The 20,228-nt window shown below is 41.2% G+C and overlaps 1 protein-coding gene across 3 annotated transcripts in view; it reads right to left on the reverse strand.

Moving 5' to 3' along the window:
• Positions 1 to 18,889, reverse strand: part of Cadm1 (cell adhesion molecule 1) — a 314,860-nt gene extending 295,971 nt beyond the window's left edge. For all 3 annotated transcript variants that reach the window (XM_071616722.1, XM_027930739.2, XM_071616721.1), the window contains exon 1: positions 18,748 to 18,889. In XM_071616722.1, the coding sequence (XP_071472823.1) occupies positions 18,748 to 18,880 (133 nt within the window). In that variant the 5' untranslated portion in view covers positions 18,881 to 18,889. The remainder of the gene's footprint in view (positions 1 to 18,747) is intronic.
• Positions 18,890 to 20,228: the final 1,339 nt, after the last annotated feature.

Below are 20,228 nucleotides of genomic sequence, written 5' to 3' on the forward strand. Positions count from 1 at the left end.
ATCAAGTTAAAAGCAGTTACTATGGCCAGACCTCATGAAGCTCCGCTTAAGAGTCGCATTAACCTGGCAGTCAAAACTATTTAAAATGAATAATGTTTTTTTCACATTTCACTCACTCTCAGCATCACCAAGAAAAAAAAATACCACGTGAATTGGCATACGACAATATAGTCATGTATTAGTAACCTTCAAGATTTAGCTTCCTAAGGACAAAACTGGAGCTATTAATCTATGCACTAGACGAACTATATCCCTCCTAAAGCCAAGAGGAATAGTTTTTCAAATGAAAAAAGGACAATTAAGATATTCTAGATGCTTTTAGATGTAAAAAAGCACAGAAAAAAATTCAGATGCCCATAAGAGCAGAGTTCAATATGTATTATAAACCTACTGAATTTGGAGTGAATATCAATAGAACTCAACCCTTTTCCAACCTCTTTTCACCAGTTCATGCTATTAAAATGAGCATGAAAATTTGACTTAATTTTTTCATTGGATAGTTCATCCAATATGGTAGCCAACAGCCATAGATGTGGCTATTTAAACCTAAATTGAAATTGAAAATTCAGCACTTCAGCCATACTAGGCACACATTTCAAGGGCTCAGTGGTCAAATGTCACTAGTGGTTATTAATTCGTACAGAACAGATACGGAATATTTCCATCATTATTATCCCACTCAGGTTCCAGAGCTCTACTTCTAAATTAAGCAACTTTCTGACTTATAGAAGACTAATCATTTCCTAAAGGTAATAGATGAAATGTCCATAAAGTTGTATCTTCTACATGGAAGTACTGAGAAGGTGCCAACTACAACTCAGTGTACTGCTATGCTCTCTCTATTCAATTGTAGATCAAAATGCTCCCACATATAAATTTAATTTGTGACCCCCTTAGTGACTAATATGTGCTAAGGAACTGCTATAGTTTAAATGTGGTTGTCCTGGCCAAAACTTAGGTTGAAATTAGGTTGCCAATGTAATGGTGTTGGGAAACAGGGCCTTTAAGGGACATTAGTCTTTTTCACCTGACTGGATTAGTTCTTCCAAGAATGGATTAATTCTCAAGAGAGTGAGCTGTTATAAAAGGTTAGCCCACAAGTTTTGCCTTGACATCATTCGCTTACTTGCTCTGAGGTCTTCACCAAAAGCTGAGCAAATGTTGACACCATGCTCCTGGTCCTAAAGAATCATGAGTCAGGTGCTAGGGATGGGGATGTGGCTCAGTGGTAAAGCAAGTGCTTGCCAGGCATGCACAAGGTCTTAGGCTTAATCCCCAGCACCACACATACATACACATACACATATACACACACACACACACAAATCAAGAGTCAAACTAAATGTCTTTGATTCATAAATTACCCAGTCTCAGGTATTCTGTTATAGCAACAGCCAACAGACTAAAATAGGAACCACACACCGTCTTTCCGGACTTTGCACAGCATGTTGAAAACCAGGGTGGCAGACATTAATCTACCTAAAGAATAGGAATTGCTGTTAAGCTGACCTAGATTCTTCCTGCCATCCTTGAAAGTGCTCCCTGTGCTACACTAGGATTTGTTTTTGTTCTTCGGTGGTGGTTGTTAAAGCAGCACACTTTAAAAAAAAAAAAAGCAGCAGCTTCCATCTATCTTCCCTCCATGCTTAACCTGCCAAAGCTGTCATTCATCAAGTGAAATACAAGGACAGTTGTGAGGATCACTAATTTACTCTTTACTCAACACCACAACCTCAAGAAGCTTAATTTTAAAACATTTTAAGTGATATAGACAGGCTGAGGCTCTCCATAGTTCTCCATACCCCACTAAGACACAATTTGGTACACTATACTTTAGTAAGAAATGAATTTGAATCCAAAAAAACCTAAAATCTGGTTCTGGCACTGCTATCTCCTAGCAGTGACTGGCTAAATCCCTCCAGTCTAATTTCATTTGCTTACATCACCTTCTCCCCATAGTTCATTCACTTCCAAGACAATATTCTTCCTTCAATGACCTTTCAGCACCATAGTTTGAAACTTCCATCCCACATCAACACTGCCCATCTCCCTCCTTTCTCAACATGGATCACCTAGTCCTCCAACGAGTCCTTCCTAGTGTTCACCAGGGTTCTTCATCCTTTCCCTCCAACACACCTGCCTTAAGGTTCTACCTCTATGCACCAACCATTCAGGATCATCATATAATCCTAACATGATCTTTGACATACACTGGGAAATTCAATAAGTGACTGTCAGCTACATTTTATTTATGTTAATTAGGACAGCCTTTCTTGGCTGGGCACAGTGGCACACACCTATAAACCCAGCTAACTCAAGAGGCTGAGGCAGGAGAATCCCAAGTTCTAGGTCATCCTTTGTCTCAAAATTTAAAAAAATATTTAAAAGGGATGGGGGCTAGGAATGTAACTCAGTGGTACAGGTCCCCTAGCTTCAATCCCTAACGCTGCCAAAGAAAAGAAGAACTAGTCTTCTAGTCACTCAAGTTTAAAAACCAAAGAACACATCCATTTCTATTCTATATTTACCACTCCCAATCTTCCATCAGCCCACTCAATCCAGTCAATTACACCTCTATTCTTCTTTCACTGTCATAGTTCAAGTTTTCAGAAAGTATTATTTGAACTATTATTATACTCCTAACATATCTCTCCATTTCGGATATAATCTCTAAATTTCTAATCATTGCCGGATTCCCATTCCCGAAGCATGAAACTGAACTTACTTTACTGTTCAAAAAACCTTTAATAGTTCCCAGTGACTTCCTGAATTTAATTTAAACCTGGCATTCCAAGTTTTTCCACCATCTGGCCCCAAGCTATCTTTTGCTAATTCCATCTCTCACTGACCACTTTAGTTTTTCGATGGTAAACGTTTATCCATGTCATTCTCCTCAACTTGCACTGTCCTTCCTTCTCACCTCTTTCTTGGTGGAAATCTCCCCCATGCTTGTTTGTGTGTTGCTGGGGATCAAACATAGGGGTGCTATAGCACTAAGCTACATCCTCAGTCCTTTTTTTTTTTATTTTGAGACAGGGTCTTGCTAAGTTGCTGACGATGGCTGAACTTCCTCTCCTCCTGCTTCAGCCTCCAGAATTGCTAGGATTACAGGTATGTGCCACCAAGCCCGACTTTCCCCATGTTTTCAAGACTTCATTTAAAAAGGAAAGCCTTTGAGACACCAAGTCCAAGCTAGATTCCCCCTTTATGTGCTTCTAACTTGAAGAGAGATGCCAAAGATCTGAAATCCCAGCTTCTTCTCCAGGTCTCTTCTGTGACCACAACCACATCTTCCAGGACCCCAAAGGGAATATGAAGAGATGAAAGGTCAGGCAAATGAGCGTTCTTTGTCACTGCCTATGGCTGCAGCCTCAGCCCTAACGTGATCTCTCAGGAAACTGAGCTTCATTCTCTCTAGCCTTGTTGTTTTGAACTTGGAGGAATCATTCAGTTTAAGCCACTGGTTCAAACCTTTGAAAAAACAAACAAAACAAGACACTTTTTTCAAAGAGAATCTTATGGGGAAATCCAATATGTAAATGTGGAGCTTCTCTTGTTGAAATGGTAGAGTGCTTTAGCACAAGATAAATGTTATAAAATGAATTTAACTTTGATCAGTTATTCCATTATAAGTACATTATATATTCATTCCCTCCCCCCCCCCCTTCTTTCCTTTTCTTGCTCCTTTAGTTCATGAAAAGTTCAGGTCAAAATCTTGAAGGTGATGACCCCATTTTAAAAAATCCTAAAACCTTGAAAAATATTCTATTAAAATATAACTCTGCATGCACTTACCTTATGAAACAAGGATAAAGAGATATAATTGTAGGTAAATTAATATGAAAACAGGAAATCATTTTTGGTTAAAAAAGGTGAAGGAAAATTCTGCTACTACCTTAGCTGAAATCTTTCTTTCTAGACCTGATTCATGCTACTGCATGAATGGAATATAATGCTTGAGGAATAACAATTCAAGATGAAAAGATAACTGAACAGACAGGTTATTTAAAGAATCATCAACTTGTTTTCATGCAAATGACCAGAATAATGAAATAAGCAATCCTGCAGACAGGATCTAGATGTAATTGTTTTTAAATAGGACACTTGAAGCATTAGCCACCTAATTCTAGATGAAATTGATTAACTCATCTTTCCTCCTTCTTGGATAAAACCAATCATATACTATACATTACCACACTGACAAAATTTGTATTTCAGAGTTACAATTTTTCTTGAATATTGCCATCGTATCGTTATTTACTTGACATTAGGTCACGATAATAAGGAAATGTCTGCCAATACTTAGGGTGCAGAGAAAGGGTATAATGCCTACAATGTAAAGGATTTCATAAAAAGGCAATCCCTGAAAAAACATGTCGACCAAGAAAGGGAATATGGCACATGATAAAAATAAGGTCTCTCACTTTCAAAATCTCAATTAATTGCAATAATCCACTCACAATGCCCAAGAAATGCAAGCTGTGTAACCTAAGACAATATAGAACTATACAGCTACAAGGGAAGCATCGATAAAATACTACGATTCTCCATAATTCAAAGCATTTAAAGCACCAAACTCAGCCTAGGCTGGATGCACGCCTTAGGCAGGGAGAAGAGAAGTCTAAATGGATGGATGTGACTATGAGAAGAATGCGTTAGAAATAAGCCATAAAAAACAAGTTACGATAGGCACTCCTCCCCCTCCCGGCACTGTCAGGAAGTTAAGAGTTATTGAGTAGGCATCACTTATGACAGTGAGAAAAAGGGCTGACCACCCCCCTCCTCTCAAAAACGCCTTCACAAGGTCACAGATATATCAGTGTTACAAATGCATTTAAAAAATATTACAGCAATAAACTCTGGTTAGAGTGGTTCCACCTCTATATTCACAGGAAGAACAAACTCCAAACTTATCCTAAATTAAAAGGTAGTGTGAAAAAACACATTCTCCTCTCTGCTTGCACAAAATCTCTCCCATCTTCCACATAAGGTCAAAAAGAAATCTTTCTGCTCAAAACTAGATCAGTTTTAGGCAATTAACTCTATAAGCTTCATTTTGCCAGTGTTAACCTTGTACCAACTACACAGTCACATAAAAAGAGGAAGCATTTCAACAGAACAGACTGCCCACCTCATTTTTTTAAATACAGCAACAAGCCATTTCTCATGTTTGATCCGATTACTGTGATCTATTTTTTGATTCTGTAGTCAGTGACTCCACATACATCTTTATTACTGTACAAGGAAAACTGTTACCCTGAGGTTTAAATTTTCCTATGTTCACCACCTCTTCTGAGAATATATCTCAGTTTTAAGACAAGACTGTCATGAAAGCTAAGGTGAAGAGGAGCAGATGGCCTCAGAGATAAGTTTCTTGGTTTGCTGCTTCAACTCTAAAGTGCTGATACGGCCTCAGCAATGACTCAAAGTCCAGCTATCCCAAGACTGTGAAGTGATTAAATAAATGGAAAGAGATTCTCTTATCTGGACTGGGAGTTTAAATCTCTCCAATGATTGCCCAAGAACCAAGTATGAACAAACACTAGAAGTCAGTCCTTCAAGCCACAAAAGAGTCAGACACACTGACAGCTCTTCATCCATTATGAGGAAATAACTTCTACAAAGAATTTTAATCCTAAAATAACTGATAGAGCTGATAATAGGACAACTACCAATTTAAATTCATAAATAGTAAGCCCTACTGTAAATTATGTATCCCAACTACCATTATTCACAAGTGAAAAGCACAAGATATATACATATGGGAAATCAAATTCTGTAACAGGAAAATGGTGACTGAACAAATATCATTTTGAGTGATTCATTTTTAAACTGATCTTCAAGTCTGAATAGTACCATCTTGTTCCCTGTTCACATACATGCGGACAGAAATTATTTTAATGGACAATGGACAAACTAATGTCCAATTGAGTCACTGGTTCAACAAATGCTTATTAAGCATGTACTATGTATAGGGCCTTGGGCTTTGTACTGTTAAGTTTACAAAAACCAACACAAAATCATCCCTTCTGTACAAGATACTTGAATAGGATTTATGTCCATCAGTGAACACATGTTAACATACACTAAGGTAAAATGTTAAATGCCATGGAATGGTCAGAGAAACCAATGGGAGTTAAAAAGAAATCATTATATTGAGATTGGGAAATTATATAGGTCTTGGAGAACAATCACTGGTGGGTCTTTATGTATACAGAGGATTTAAACATGCTGATTTGGAAGGTAGAAGGATAGGATATTTCTGTTGTTAGAAACAAGCTGGACAAATACAAAATGTATAGCAGGTATGAAGAGGAGCCTGGGCCATTCAGAGAAGGATGTTTGACAGGAAGGAAGAAGAGAAGTCAGGAAAAGTCCTTAGGAAAGTGTACAAGAAGGACACAACAAAATTCAACTTAACCAGCTTGAGTGGTCGTGGAAGTTTCCCTGAAGAATCAGTGCTTGAGCTGGGTTCTCAAAAGAGACACAGGAATCATCCACAGAGATAAGGGTGCTTCAAATGGGGAGGCACAAGAGAGGTTGGTGTATCCAGGACTCGTTTACTTTGGTAGTCCTAAGTGTGGAGGGCAGGCAAGAGATGTGCTGAAGGGGAAAACAAGCTAGGTGGTGTAGGCTACCCTGAAAGAGAATAAACTTCATCTTTCAGGTGCTAAGAACACAAATTTAAGAATTTTTATGCTAGAAAGTGACAATCTAGTGTGTGTTTAAAAAGCTCTGTCTAGAAACAGCATGATGCATTACAAGGGATGAGGATAGAGGTAAACAGATCAGTTAAGGGGCTGTTATGCCAGCTTAAACCTACTTTCCTCATCAGAAAAATGAAGATGGGCAGGACTCAGTAGCCATTAGAGGGGGAGAAGACAATGAAGAAGGAAGGGTTCTAAAATGACCCCCAGACTTATTTAACTCATGGGTGGATAGTGGTACCCTTCACTAGGAAAGGAAATGCAGGAGAGAAGAAGAAAAAGAAAAAGAGGAGAACAGATGTTAAATTCAGTTTTAGACATCCTGATTTTCAGAAAATACAGTTAAAGTGCTTAAAATTACGGGTTTTGAAGATAGATCTGATTTCCAATCCTGGTTCTGACAATTAACTATTTGTGTCCCTTGGACAAGAAGCTCATCATCCTCTTGACTTTTTCACCTATAAAATGAATCAACACTGGTAGCTACTTACAGGGTAAGTAATGAGATCATGAAAGAAAATAGCAAATAAATTATATTTGCTGTTTTGTCATCTATATTTATTTAAGATAACTATGGAACACCCTGACTAACGTGTCCAATAGGCAGTTTTAGAACATGGTCCAAGGTTTATATGCAAAAAGGTACCTTGGCTATGCACTTTAGAGTAAATGTCTAATGCAAAACAAAAAAGAAAGAAAGAAACAAAAGGGTTTTGTTTTCCCAATTTAATGGATGGAGAGAAGGGTAAAAGATGACTGATCAAAAGCACGGTAAAGGCTGGTTATTAAACATCAGAGACACATTATATTAATACTGAAAGGAAGAGCCCTTACTTTCTTAAAAGTAACTGTGAATTAAAAGGAAAAAAAATACCGATTCATTAGATTCCCACCACCCAAATAAAACTATTGCCTTAGAAGAAAAAAAAAAATGAACAGAGATAGTAGAAAAAATTGGCTTCTAAATAAAATGAAATGACAGTGGGAAAATTGTCAATGTATACAAAAACAGCATTCAGAGCTGGGGCTATAGCTCAGTGGTAGAGCACTTGCCTTGCACATGTGATGTACTGAGTTCGATTCTCAGCACAACATAAAAATAAATAAAGATATTGTGTTCATCTAAAACTAAAAAAATATTTTTAAAAAAACATAGTATTTTTCAAATATGAAGAGAGGATATAGGCATATGTTAACACTGTTTTGTTTAAAAGTACAAAAAATTGAACACTGTTCATTATGTTTTAACAGGAAAAATGGATTAGATATACCAAAAAAATTAATAAGAATGAAATTATTACAATAGGAAGGTTGGCAGGAATGGAGCAGAAAGTATAGGGCATTTCTGAGCCATGCTCATGATTTCTGTGTTCAAAATAAATCTTCAATATAAAACAACATAAAATTGAATATATGCTAACCGTATATTTAACTGATTTTACACACACACAATACTATCTACCTTTAATAGGATCTATTTTAAAACAAAAAAGATGGAAAAAATCTAAGTCTAACATGGCATGTTTTTTGTCTTCAGGCATCTTGGTGGAATAATTCCAAACCTATTTTATATTAACTATACATGTGGCTGAGAACCAGCATTTTCACCAAGGGAGATAGCAGATACAAATAAGGAACAGGAGATAGAGAGAAGCAAGCACCTGGGATGTTGAACTGGAAGTGAAGGCATCAGTATGAACTTGAGATTTGAGTAAAAGAATTATATAATATTTTATTGCTACTTTTCCCTTCAGTCAGAGGGGGGAAAATATTTAAGCTTGTGTGTATATATTATTTAGCAAATGGGAAAAATGTCAACAGTTGATTAATCTAGGTAAGGAAAAGGTAAGTAAATATTCGCTGTCGTGCTCTTCTTTCAACTCTCCTATGATTTAGAAATTTTTTAAAATAAGTGTTAAAAAAAAAAAAAACCTTCTAGAAGACAAAGATGTACCCAACACAGAGCCTACTATAAAAGGAGATACACAATTTAAAAATCATTTTTAAGCACGCATTTTTCTACCAAATGTGTATGGGTTAACTATAGAAATACCATTTCTTTATTAAATATGATAACAAGCTAGAAAAGTCTGAGTAGAATAATAAAGTCCTCTGTGTTTAAAAAAAAAAGACCCAACAGGTAGATTTATAATCTCTGTACATTTTTCCAAGGTCACTAGATTATTCCACTCACTTTCAAAGATATTCAACTCCAGCGGGATCTCTGCCACTTTATTCTTCCATTTCACCTTAGAGCCGATTGAGTACATCCTAAATTAATCCTTTCAATATAGTATTTCTTCATATTCTCTAACATGTGAGGGATTTATAAATGTGATTATGTATAGAGACATAACCCCCCCACCACTAGGCAGTGACTGTTTTAACATAAGTGATAGATAATGCTTCCTACTTAAGCATATTCACATGTATGATTTTATTTTTGTGGTCCATACGTAGGTAGGTTGTTTTTGCTGTTCTTAATTCTTAAGTAAAGCATATGCTATACTACTCTGTATAAACGGTATTCCACTTGCCAACCTGGCTTAGTGACGGAGAGATTTGCTTTAGGAAAGGGAAATGAAACAGCAACTAACATTCCCACGATTACTAACAAAACTAAAGAAAAAGGACAGAGGCCTCTTCACAAGGACATGTGCTCAGAAATAGGCACAAGGAAAAGTGAAATTCAGTGTCATTTAAGCTAATCTCTACTTGAACCTTTTAAGAGATAAAACCATTTGAGCAGTAATTTAGTACTAAATTAACTTGTTTTTTTTTTCTCCCTATCTTGAAGTTTCCATTGTTTAAATAACGGTTTCTGCAAGAGAAATGAGGCAATGTTCCTTTTATTCCAAAGAGAGAAGCAAGCTGATGACTTGTGAAGTCTGGGTGGCTTGGTTAATCACAGGTGTATTTAATTCAGTAAAAAGCCAAATACATAACCACATTTGGACATAGAACCTACTCCCAAAACTGTCCCCAAATACTCTAAAACCATAACATTCTTATATCATTGTACTATCATGCTGTATAATCTTATTCTACTAGCAAGAACTGAACTCTGAAGAGGAAAGACTCCAGACAATGAAGAAAAGAAAGGAAGAATTATGGCAGATAGTAACACCAAATAAAAGCTTTGAAACAATCCTTAAAATAACAAGTTTAGCAGTCAGACTGAGAGACGAAGATTCCATCTTTTTGTTTCCTTTTTATTTTTTTTTTCCATTTTTGGTATTAGGTTCAGGCTTTGCACATGCTAGGTGAGAGCTACATCCCCAGCCCACATTATATTATCTTGACAGAGGGTCTCACTAAGCTGCTGAGGCTGGCCTCAAATTCATGATCCTCTTACAGCAGGCTCGTGAATAGCTGGGATGACAGGCAGGTGCCACCACACTCAGCTTCATCTCATTTTTTTGTTTCTTAGGTCAATGATAAGTCACTCTCTATTATCTACCAAAATACAACCAAATTCATAGACATGCCCCAATGTTGGCGTGACTGTTTAGTTAGGCAATACTGATCCCAAAGCCAAATACTAGCTAATAAAGGCCTGCCATTTCTCCAGGTAGGTTTTCTCTGTACCTACAACATCCCAGACATAAGCATCAATACACCACTTTAGGTGGCATCTCCTGGGTCATTTGCAGAGGGGCTAATCTCATGTCAAGTCAGCAGCTCCATATGAGGTCCTCTGACTTTGACTTTAACCCTTAAAAAGTCTTCCTATGTCTGAACAACTTCCCTTTTTGTCTGAAAATCTTCCTTTTCCAGCTTGTAATTTGTTAAGTCAATTATACCATTTTCAGGCTGTAATAAATCCCCACATTCAAACAGGTTCCACCAAATAGCTCCTATACATTTTCAACATTCTGAAATTTAAAATTTCCATTAAAAACATGGTCATTATTTTGACACGTTTTGACTCAGCATAAAGAAATATACTCATGTATGTACCTGTCAAGAAGAAAAAGAAATATCTACATGGAAGTATATTTTAGATTAAGTATGTGTTAGTTAAAATGGAAGATGCAACAGGAAGGTATTTATTCTCAAAGTAGGCAAAGAGAATCAGCTGTCATTCACCTATAAACCAAGACAGACAGTTAAAGATAAAACAGTAGTTTTATGCAACGGCAACCAGCTGAAGGCTGATGGGTAGACCACTTTCTTCCTCAATTTCACTGGAGAATCATCAGTCTTCCAGTCCCATCAGGATTGGGCTGAAAAGTAATAAGAAATGAGGGCAATTAGAGAGGAAATTCTAGAGCAATTGAAGAAGGAACCACCTAAAGACAAAACAGTACAGATTTTGAAGCTGAGGCAAGAAGTAAGAATTTTATATTGTGTTTCTGAAAGGCAAATATTATGATCCTGTCCTGAAAAGAAACAGAAACTGCCGTGGGTAGACCTGAGCTCTTTCTGCCTAGCAGTTAAAGGCTGGAGTGGGGGATTTAGCTAGGAAGCTTCTGCTCATAAAACGTGGTTCGTAAAGGGCACTGAGGATGCCGGAGAATATAGTAGAGAAAAAAAGAGGAAGCTAAAGAGGAGAAAAAAAAAAAGACTCCAAATTTAGGGACCTTGGAAACTAGGATGATGATGGTGTCATTCACAATAATGGAGACTTTGAGAAAAGCTGATACCTATGGCAGAAAGATAAAAGATTCCATTTTTGACATGTTAACTTTCAGGTTAATCCCAGCCCAAGTGAAGATATGGTAGAGACAATGGAGAGATGGAGCTAGTGAACCTTTTGTTCTCAGGCAGATTTTCCCCCACCCCTCCAAGGATGGCATAACTTACTTCCAATTTGACACTGCCCTCCAGTGCTGGGCAGCTGAGGAGGAATTAGAGCCTACCTTCCCAAGGAAGTCAGCCGAGAGGAAGATACTTATTGTAGGCATTTTTAAAAGTCCATATGTCACTGGAATATCAACTTCAAACACCTAGTAGCATTTAAATATATATCACAGCACTTTCATTTCAAGCCTATTTAACATTTCTGAAATATATAGACCAAAATGTTGGGTCAAATAACTATATTCCAGTAAAACATGTCCTAAAAGATAAGAAGTTTTCCTGCTCCACCTCTCTCTTAGATAATCATCTCGCTCAAGACACCTGTCAGTCAAAACAGGTTTTTTAGAGATTGCTTCCTCTCAGCCTTAAAGGCCACACAGCATTTTTGGCCATGCATGTATATAAACACCTACATTTCCTTTTTTTTTTTTTTTTTTTTTTTTTAAGATACTGGGGATTGAACCTTGGAGTGCGTAACTAAGCCACATCCCCAGCCCGTTTTATTTTTTATTTTGAGATAGGGTCTCACTAAGTTGATGAGGCTGACCTCGAACTTGTGATCCTTTTGCTCAGTCTCCAGAGCCACTGGGATTATAAGCGTGCACTACCGTGCCCAGCCATCTCCCTTTTTTCTAACCCTAGATCATGGGCAACTGCACCAAAGCTTCTGAGGACCAGCACTGGAAGATCTTCAAAGAGAAACTGCCCATTAACCACAACAGCAGCTGCTGGCTCCAGCCTGCAATTTAAATCTCTGAAAAAGAAACTGTGGCTTCTGAAATCTAAACAAGGAGGTGCCACTTGTAATTACAAACATTCCAATGGGTTCCTTCCTTCATTGATGGTTTCCAAACAAAGGCTTTTTATTCCATTTTGGTAGTGCTCCCCAAACCGTGAATGTACGAATTCCTTTGTGCATTTCTTGTGCGGTAGCCAGCTCAGGAGGCGGGTTTTCACCTGGTCAGGGCCTCTAAGACCCCCTCAAAAGCATCTCGTGTGTAATTACCTGTTTGGCTGGAAACCAAAAAACAAATGCTTCAGATTTATAGCCTGCATTAAATAAAACATTTGAGAAAGAGCCTCTTTAAAAAAATAAAAATAAAAAATCTCTCACATTCCACGAACCTTGGAAAATGGAACCAATCTATTTTGGAAAACCAAAAAGTTTAAAAATTAACATTGATGTATTCCAACATTTCTAGCTGAAATTTAAAATTTGTATTTTAAATCAATGGGGCAAATATTTTGAAGTAAAGATAGTAACCTTTTCTCTCCCTATCACCCCTCACCCTCAACCCACCAAAATGTGGTCCGAATACTTACAGCTTCTTGTAAGGGTTCCCCACGCCAAAGAAACCATTTTTGATCACTTCAGTTACAGAAAATAGGCTGAAATTAGCACTTAGCCAGTTAGAAATGGGAAGACATTTTTCTTTTAAGCAATATATTCACAAAATGCAAAGACTTTTATACCATGGAGGCCTATGAAGATAAATATATGAACAGGGTTTCTCCCAGCCATCTAACTAAAATAAGCCTTCCTATATAAGTTCTTAGATGGAGGGTACTCATTATGGGAACAACTGGAAATGGCCAATCTTGCCAAGGGTGCAAGCCACAGTTGGGGTAGCTACAATTACTGCATATTTACACAACCATGTTTATACAACAATAAAATTCATCTCATCAGATCCAAACACAACCTCGCTCAAAATAAACTAAACCAAAGGAAAGGTCTCGCAACAAGCAGTAATCATGCCCTGGTTTCTCTGGTTTCTGCTTTGCCGTTACCCACTGTGACAACCCTTCATTCTGCCTTTTTCAGAAAAGCAAAGGTAGGGCAAAAATTCTGTATATCCAGTTAAGAATATGTATATTCAGATAATGATACTATGATTATGAGGTGGGGGGAGCTGTATCTTAAAGAATCAGCCTTAAGTAATTGTGGAAGAAATTATAGGATGTCCAGTGTCTATTTGAAATAATGAAGACGAGGAGGAAGCACAGAAGGGATAGATTGACCAGGGGTGGGATAACTATTGACACCGGGTGATTTGCATATAGGGCTAAATATGGCATTCTTTCCACTATTGGATATATTTGAAATTTTCCATAATAAAATGGAAAAAAAGAGAAAATATGGCCAATATAAAAAGGTCATCTTGCAAAAACAATGATTTATCAAAATTCTTTTTCAGCTCTTTTTCTGATAATGACAAAGAAAGAGCCCCTGCTAAGAAAATCAAATTATGTTCTTGTTCTTAAACTTAAGAACAATTCCTTTTTTCCTTAGTTATATGGAACCAGTTCTACTGTTAAAATTAATCCTTGAAAAGAAATAAAAATCTTAAAAATGGAAACCTGAGTCTTGTGAATCCTACTTTTCACGTATCTGACTTATTATAGCAATACAAGCCTGGTGTTCTCCCCTATGAAGGTGCTTTGGACGACATTCGCGTGGTGGCTGCCAAATAATGTCCAGAGGTTTCAGAATCATTTGTCAACACCAAAGACAACATTACCAAGATCTGGTCCATTCTTCCCAGAGGTCATTCCTTCTGATCCTTTGGTTTATTACCTAAAGCAACAATTAATCTTGCTGCCTTTGGAATACAAAATATTTTTAGCCGAAGTAGCATCCTCCCCCGATCCATATTTCTAACTGGGCATCCCTGCCAGGAGGTTTAACAAAAGGTCCACTGGCTGGACATCAAGGGATCTGTCTCCATCCAGAATCTGTAGCTAACCCAGCTTCAGTTCAGCTGTGAACAAGGTCCCTACTTCTCTGGGCTTCGGCTGTCTCATTTTGAAACCACAGATGATTTCTAATACCTTTCCCTTTCAAAAACTCCAGAATTACAAGAATCTCTAATATTTTTGAAAAGGACGTATGCAATAGAAAAGGTTATATTTTCTATTCAATAATTTTTAATGTGAACATGAATATTGTATGTGGGTGAGTTTTGTATATTGTGTCTATATGCATATATAAGTATGTGCATATACATATTTGTATCAGTACACACATACACTGATACCATTAGGTGCTTATACAAGGACTAATTGCTTCCAACTCAAAGCAGCAAATTTTCAATTCTGCAACAGATGTCGCTGTGTGATTTCTCCTTTCTGTGCTGGATTTTCTGTTAAAAATGCCCAGCATTATGGTCAGTACTATTCTTCCCAAGAAAGATAGACAGCATTTTAATCCTTTGAATTTATTTCTTACAAATTTTTTCTTATGCTGATCACTTTCCATTCAAATCACAGTATCAATTAGTTTGGCCTCATTTAAGAAATTCCCCCAAATGAAAACAGGACTTCTGTTAATAGCAAACGCACACAAAATTTTTAAATGTAAATTCTAAATGAAAAATAAGGCGTTAAAATGTAACATACAAAAACCCAACGAGAATGAGACCGTGTATATTCATAGTAATATTATCAATTTTCAAAACCTAAAAAGTCATTTAGCAAAGTAGGGTAAGTAGTAATAAAAAGTCATTTACATATGAGGTTAAAATGTACCAGGTATGGGGAAAAGTCACAAAAACTCCAAAACATCATTAATGATAATAAAAATTCTGGATTTTAGCTTTTACAGCATTTCTTCAAAAATAAATATAGTACAGCTAATGTTATAATTGCAAGACATCTTACCAATCTGACATTCACTATCAACCACCTCTTGACACATGTCATAGAAAAGTGACAGTTCTTTCCCTTCAACCAATATATCTTCCAATGATCATCAATCTCAACAGGTAGCTAGCACTTTTGTCTGATGAAATTTTGGGGCGGGGGGGGGGGGGGACCAGAAACCGGTTACCTTCTGGAATTTTTGAGGGAGTGGAAAGCGAAGCAGGCAATGAGTCAGGCACCAACTCCAATAAGAATATTGGAGTTGGTGCCTTCCTGAAGTCAGGAAGCCAGAGAGGAAGCGAAAGTGTCCTGCTTATTGGCGTCTTCCCTGTCCCACTCCCCTTTACCAGGAGGGCCACTGGGGAAAACTGGATAAAGCATGTACAACATCCATATGAATAAAGCTCTTTGTTCCAGAGAACTGCCTGCTCTTTTATTCCCCCCTTTTTCGTATTTGTTCATTTCAAAAGATTGCTCAATGGGTCTCTTGTTCCTCCAAAATGTCCCAGGCAAATAATGCAAGCTTGTCTCGTCACACAAGTCACTAAATGAAGCCTTGTGCGTCTCCAGTGACACACTGTAAATATAAAGTGGCATTAATGAGGGATATTTTATCAAAGCTATCACAGGCAAGTGCAAGTCCCTCCTGCGGCTATTCAATTTGATGTAGGGAAAGGCAACAATAGCAGGGCGGCACTTTTGCAAAGTCCCTGTCCCTGGGATGCAAGCCCCAACAGGCTGCGGCAAGCAAAACTCAGCCCCTGACTTCCCGTCACCACCACAAATCTCCCACCCATCAGCCATCTTCTCTAATCCCCAAAAAAGGTAAGAGAGGGTGATCTACCACTGGTTCATTCAGGATCCAAAACATCATGCATGCACTTTAATGTAACAGGCATAATTAACACTGCTTAGGCAATACCATTTTGGCTGCATTTCATGAACATCCATTTCATCCAAACACGACCAGGAGGGATGGGAGATTTTCTCTAGAAGGATAGATGGCTTCACTCACAGGGGAAAAAGAATCAGGACTCAGTGCTTAATGGCTGGAGTTCTCTTTCCTAGCAAGGATGTAAATGAAACAAGCCTAATGAAGTTCAAAGACAGCACCAACAGGTTTCTTTAATCCTGGGAGTGGGAATCAGGAGCTTCTCAGATCACATTAACAAGTCTGAGGAAGAAAAGTCCCCTAGGCATCCACCTGAAATTTACCACCAGAATATGGGATTTAGGGTTGGGCCCATACCCCCCTCTCAAACCTAGAGCCAAAAAAAAAAAAAAAAACCGCATAAAAAATTAAAGAAAGTCCCCTCACTACAAATCAAACCCAATTACTTTCTAATTTGAACACAATCTGATAAACAGAGTACAAACAGGGATGTACACAAGAGCAAGAAGCTGCTTCCATGGTAACTGGCAACAGAATTTTCATGTAGCTTTGACATGCACAGTTGAGTATCAGACCGCTCCTTTCTAAGTCAGCACATATCCCTCGCCGGGAAGGCAACTTCTCACCGCGAGATAGTTACAAATATAGTAAGTACTGTTGTTACTACCCGGTGCCTTCAATGAGCAGGTTTGACATGGGAAGCCTAATCTAATCCAGTTCTGCTGCCAAGAGGCATTGCATGGCTCCCATTTTCAGGCAATATCCCCGACCAGCGCTTTCCCCCCTTTTTTTGCAGCTAATACAAGTCTATTGTTGCCTCTATTATGCGCCAGTTACCTAGCCTTTACTCACGCTCACGTTTAACTGACACTGGCGCTTTTTACAATGCAGCAGCACGAGGGATCTTTTTCAGGAACATTTTATCGAACCCCTCCAGTCAGTGGCATCACCTGAAATGAAGTTGTAACCATACCCGGCATCGGCTGAACCCAATTATCTTGAAACTCATAAATTAAGAATTCACAGAGGAAAACATATAAACAACATCCGAAGACAGACGCTGGCAGGGAAGAAAAAATCCCCCAACGCTGGGAATGAAGCCGCTGCCAGACTCTCACTCCTACGGCCCGATATACTCTCCAAGCAGAGATCCTCTGTAAGCCTGTTTTGGGGAAAAGCACCAACCGGCCATCCCCCAAATACAAAGCCCAGCACCCCCAGATATCCCCATTTCCTACAGCGTGTCTCCTGCGGTGTTTACATAACTGTGTGTCCTCTAGCGTGTAAACAAAAGGCACAGCCCAAGCAAAAAAGGCGCTGTGCCCGCCCGGGCCAGGGGCTCCGCAGGTGGGGGTTGAGCTCTCGGCGTCCTCCGCCACTTGTTGCTCCGGGTCCTGCAGCTCTCGAGCTTCAAGGAGGGGCTTTGCAGGCGCATAGCCATACTGCATCCCCTCATGCACCGCCGCGCGTCCCCCGTAGCCGGGAGCCACTCGGTCCCTGCGCCCGCAGGGAGCCCACAGCAGGCGGCCAGGGGCGCGGGGACGCCGCGCCGCTGCCGAGCGCGAAGAGGCGGCGGGAAGGGAAGCAAGGGTGCAGCACGACCAGCCTCTCCGCTGGGGAAGAGCTCCGGTTCCCTTTTGTTAGCAAATGCAAACACTGCCCTCTTCTTTCCCGACCGCGCCAACGCGCCCGGCACACGGGCAGCCACACATGGAGCTCCTGCCGAGCGCACGGTGTCTTCGGGGAAGGCGCCAGGCGTGCAGAGCCGCCCCTGGGCAAATTCCCAAGATTGCTCTCCACTAGGGGGGTGCCCGGAGGCCCACAGGGAGCCCGCCTGGACGCAGAGGCCGCGAACGCGCCCTCCACCACCCTCCGGCCGCCGAAAGGACGAGCTGCCGGGAAATCCGGTGTCCCCACTCGTGGCGGAGGACGCCATGGGGCGGGCGGGATGCGGGCTCCCCGCGCCTTCCCGCAGAGGCGGCGACAGCGACCGCCCCCCCGTGGGGCCGGGCCGGGGGAACTTTCCCTGCCTGGATCCGGGCCAGGAAGACCCGCAGCCTAGCCGAGGGGGCGGAGGGGCTGTGATGGGCCGGAGGGAAACACTAGAGACGTGCAGTTCGGGGACCGGAGAGAGGCAGAGCGCGGGGAGCGGAGGAGAACAGACAAGTCTGAGGTGTCCTGGGAACCCGCAAGGAATCACGCCGGAGGCGGCGGGTAGTCAGCCATAGGGAGGCTTGGGGGATGGAGAAGTCGGGCGCGGGGGGGCAGTTGCTCAATGGAGAGGTGGGGGCAAACCGGCAGCCCTGGGAGACCAGAGGACCTGCAAGTTGCGGGGACATCAGCGAGTTTAAGAGGGTCCGGAAGGTTTGGGGGTGCCTTCGATCCCTCCCCTTCCCCCATACTCTCTAGCCCCCGGCCCCCCAGTCTCACTCCACTCCGCACCTCGCGCCAAGCCAGGGAGAAAAGGTGTGGGTGCAGCCATCCCTGAGGGCTCTCATTCATAACCAGCCGGGCAGGGAAGGGGAGCAGCGATTCCCTCAGCCCCTTCCATCTCAGCCGTGGAGTTTTCTCTCCACACTCCCTCCGCTTCGGATTTAGGAAGTGGGGGGAGGTTGTCATGGAAACGTTTCCCCCCCTCCATGGCTACGGCTACTGGGGTGCCTGGGGAGGTTTCGGGGCCAACTGGCCGGTACCAACACCTACCTGTGGGGATCAGAGCCGCTGCGGAGAGGAGCAACAGCAGGAGCCGGAGCCGAAGCCCTGGAGGCGCCGCCGCCGCCGCCACAGCCGCTGCCGCCGCACACTGGGATCCGCTCGGCAGCACAGCACTCGCCATGTCGGGCACCTGCCTCAGACTGGCGGCAGTGGCTGCCTCCCGAGCCCGAGCGGACAACTAATGAGATGCTAATTACATGCACTGAAGGCGGAGTCCGAACAGGCCAATCACAGCGACGCGAGCCCAACCCGGCTCTCGAAGGACTCACCCCCACCCCCACCCCGCCCCCTGGCGCTGGCGTTCGGCGGCGCGCCCGCGCCACTTAGGGGCGGGGCCAAGGGGAGGGGCGTATGCAAATATGTTTATGTTAAAATCGGTCTTCGCTTTCCCCAGATCAAGGAAAAAGTGTTCTCTAGGGCGCTTGGCGTGTGGGGGTTCAGGCTCCAGGGGGCGGGTCTAGCTTCCCGAACACCTTTATTAGGAATGTTTACAGCAATCGCTGTACGTATCAAACCGTCGACTGGAGGACCTCCCTAGGAGGTTCCTCTGCCCGGTACACCGTGTGCATCTGGCCTGGAAACCAGTCATTGCAAATTTCCGTCACTCACCTTGCACGAAGGAATAGATCTTTGGAAAACCGGGCTGTGCGGGAGTAGAGAGTGAGAATGCAGGTCCCCGGATTGACAAAACAATCTGGGAGAAGTGCATGCGTGCTTTGCACGTCCGGCGGAGCGGGAGAGCCTGTTCAACAACCTAGCGGCGGACTTGGGGATAGTTGAGAGATTGGAACCGTGGAGTCGGGTTCTGGGATTTTCGAGTCCGTGTCATTACGGTATATTCTCGAGAAAAGCACAACGAGTAGGGTACACTCAGGCTCCCCAGCTTGTTAAGGGTCTCCTCCCTGGTTTTAATATGTATATGTATGTGTGTGTTTAATATATTTGTGGCATATGTGAAATATATTTAAGATTAAACGCTCACAACAAAAATTCTACCCTGTCAAGGCTTCAGGGGGAAGGCTGGTGTGGAGTAGGGGGCATGCTGAGAAGGAAGGGTCTACCATTTCCTCCCTCAAGAATCAAACCCACTCCCTCCTCCTTTACTCCCCCAGACCTTCCTAAAGCGACTGGACACCAACAGGTGCTTTCAGCTTCCCGGGTCTCTGGGAGAGGTTCTCCTGCTGAAGTGACTTGCATCTTTGGACTCACTCTCCCTCCCTCAAATTACCTTTGTTTTCTTTCCAACCAAGCAGCCGGCTCTCTTGTTTGTCTGCTTTTTAATTACTTATTTTCTTCCCCTCTAGAAGATCGTGTGCGCTCTGACCCTCTGTTGCTCAAGCATCAAATTGAAGGACGAGCCATATTAAGTGTAAAGGTTTATAATAATTTAAGTATTCATAGAATGCAGAACAATAAGATGTAGGAAATACAATTTGCATAATAAATATCAATATCACAACAGCTAAAAC

Source organism: Marmota flaviventris, chromosome 9, assembly GCF_047511675.1.
Source record: "Marmota flaviventris isolate mMarFla1 chromosome 9, mMarFla1.hap1, whole genome shotgun sequence".
NCBI lineage: Eukaryota > Metazoa > Chordata > Mammalia > Rodentia > Sciuridae > Marmota > Marmota flaviventris.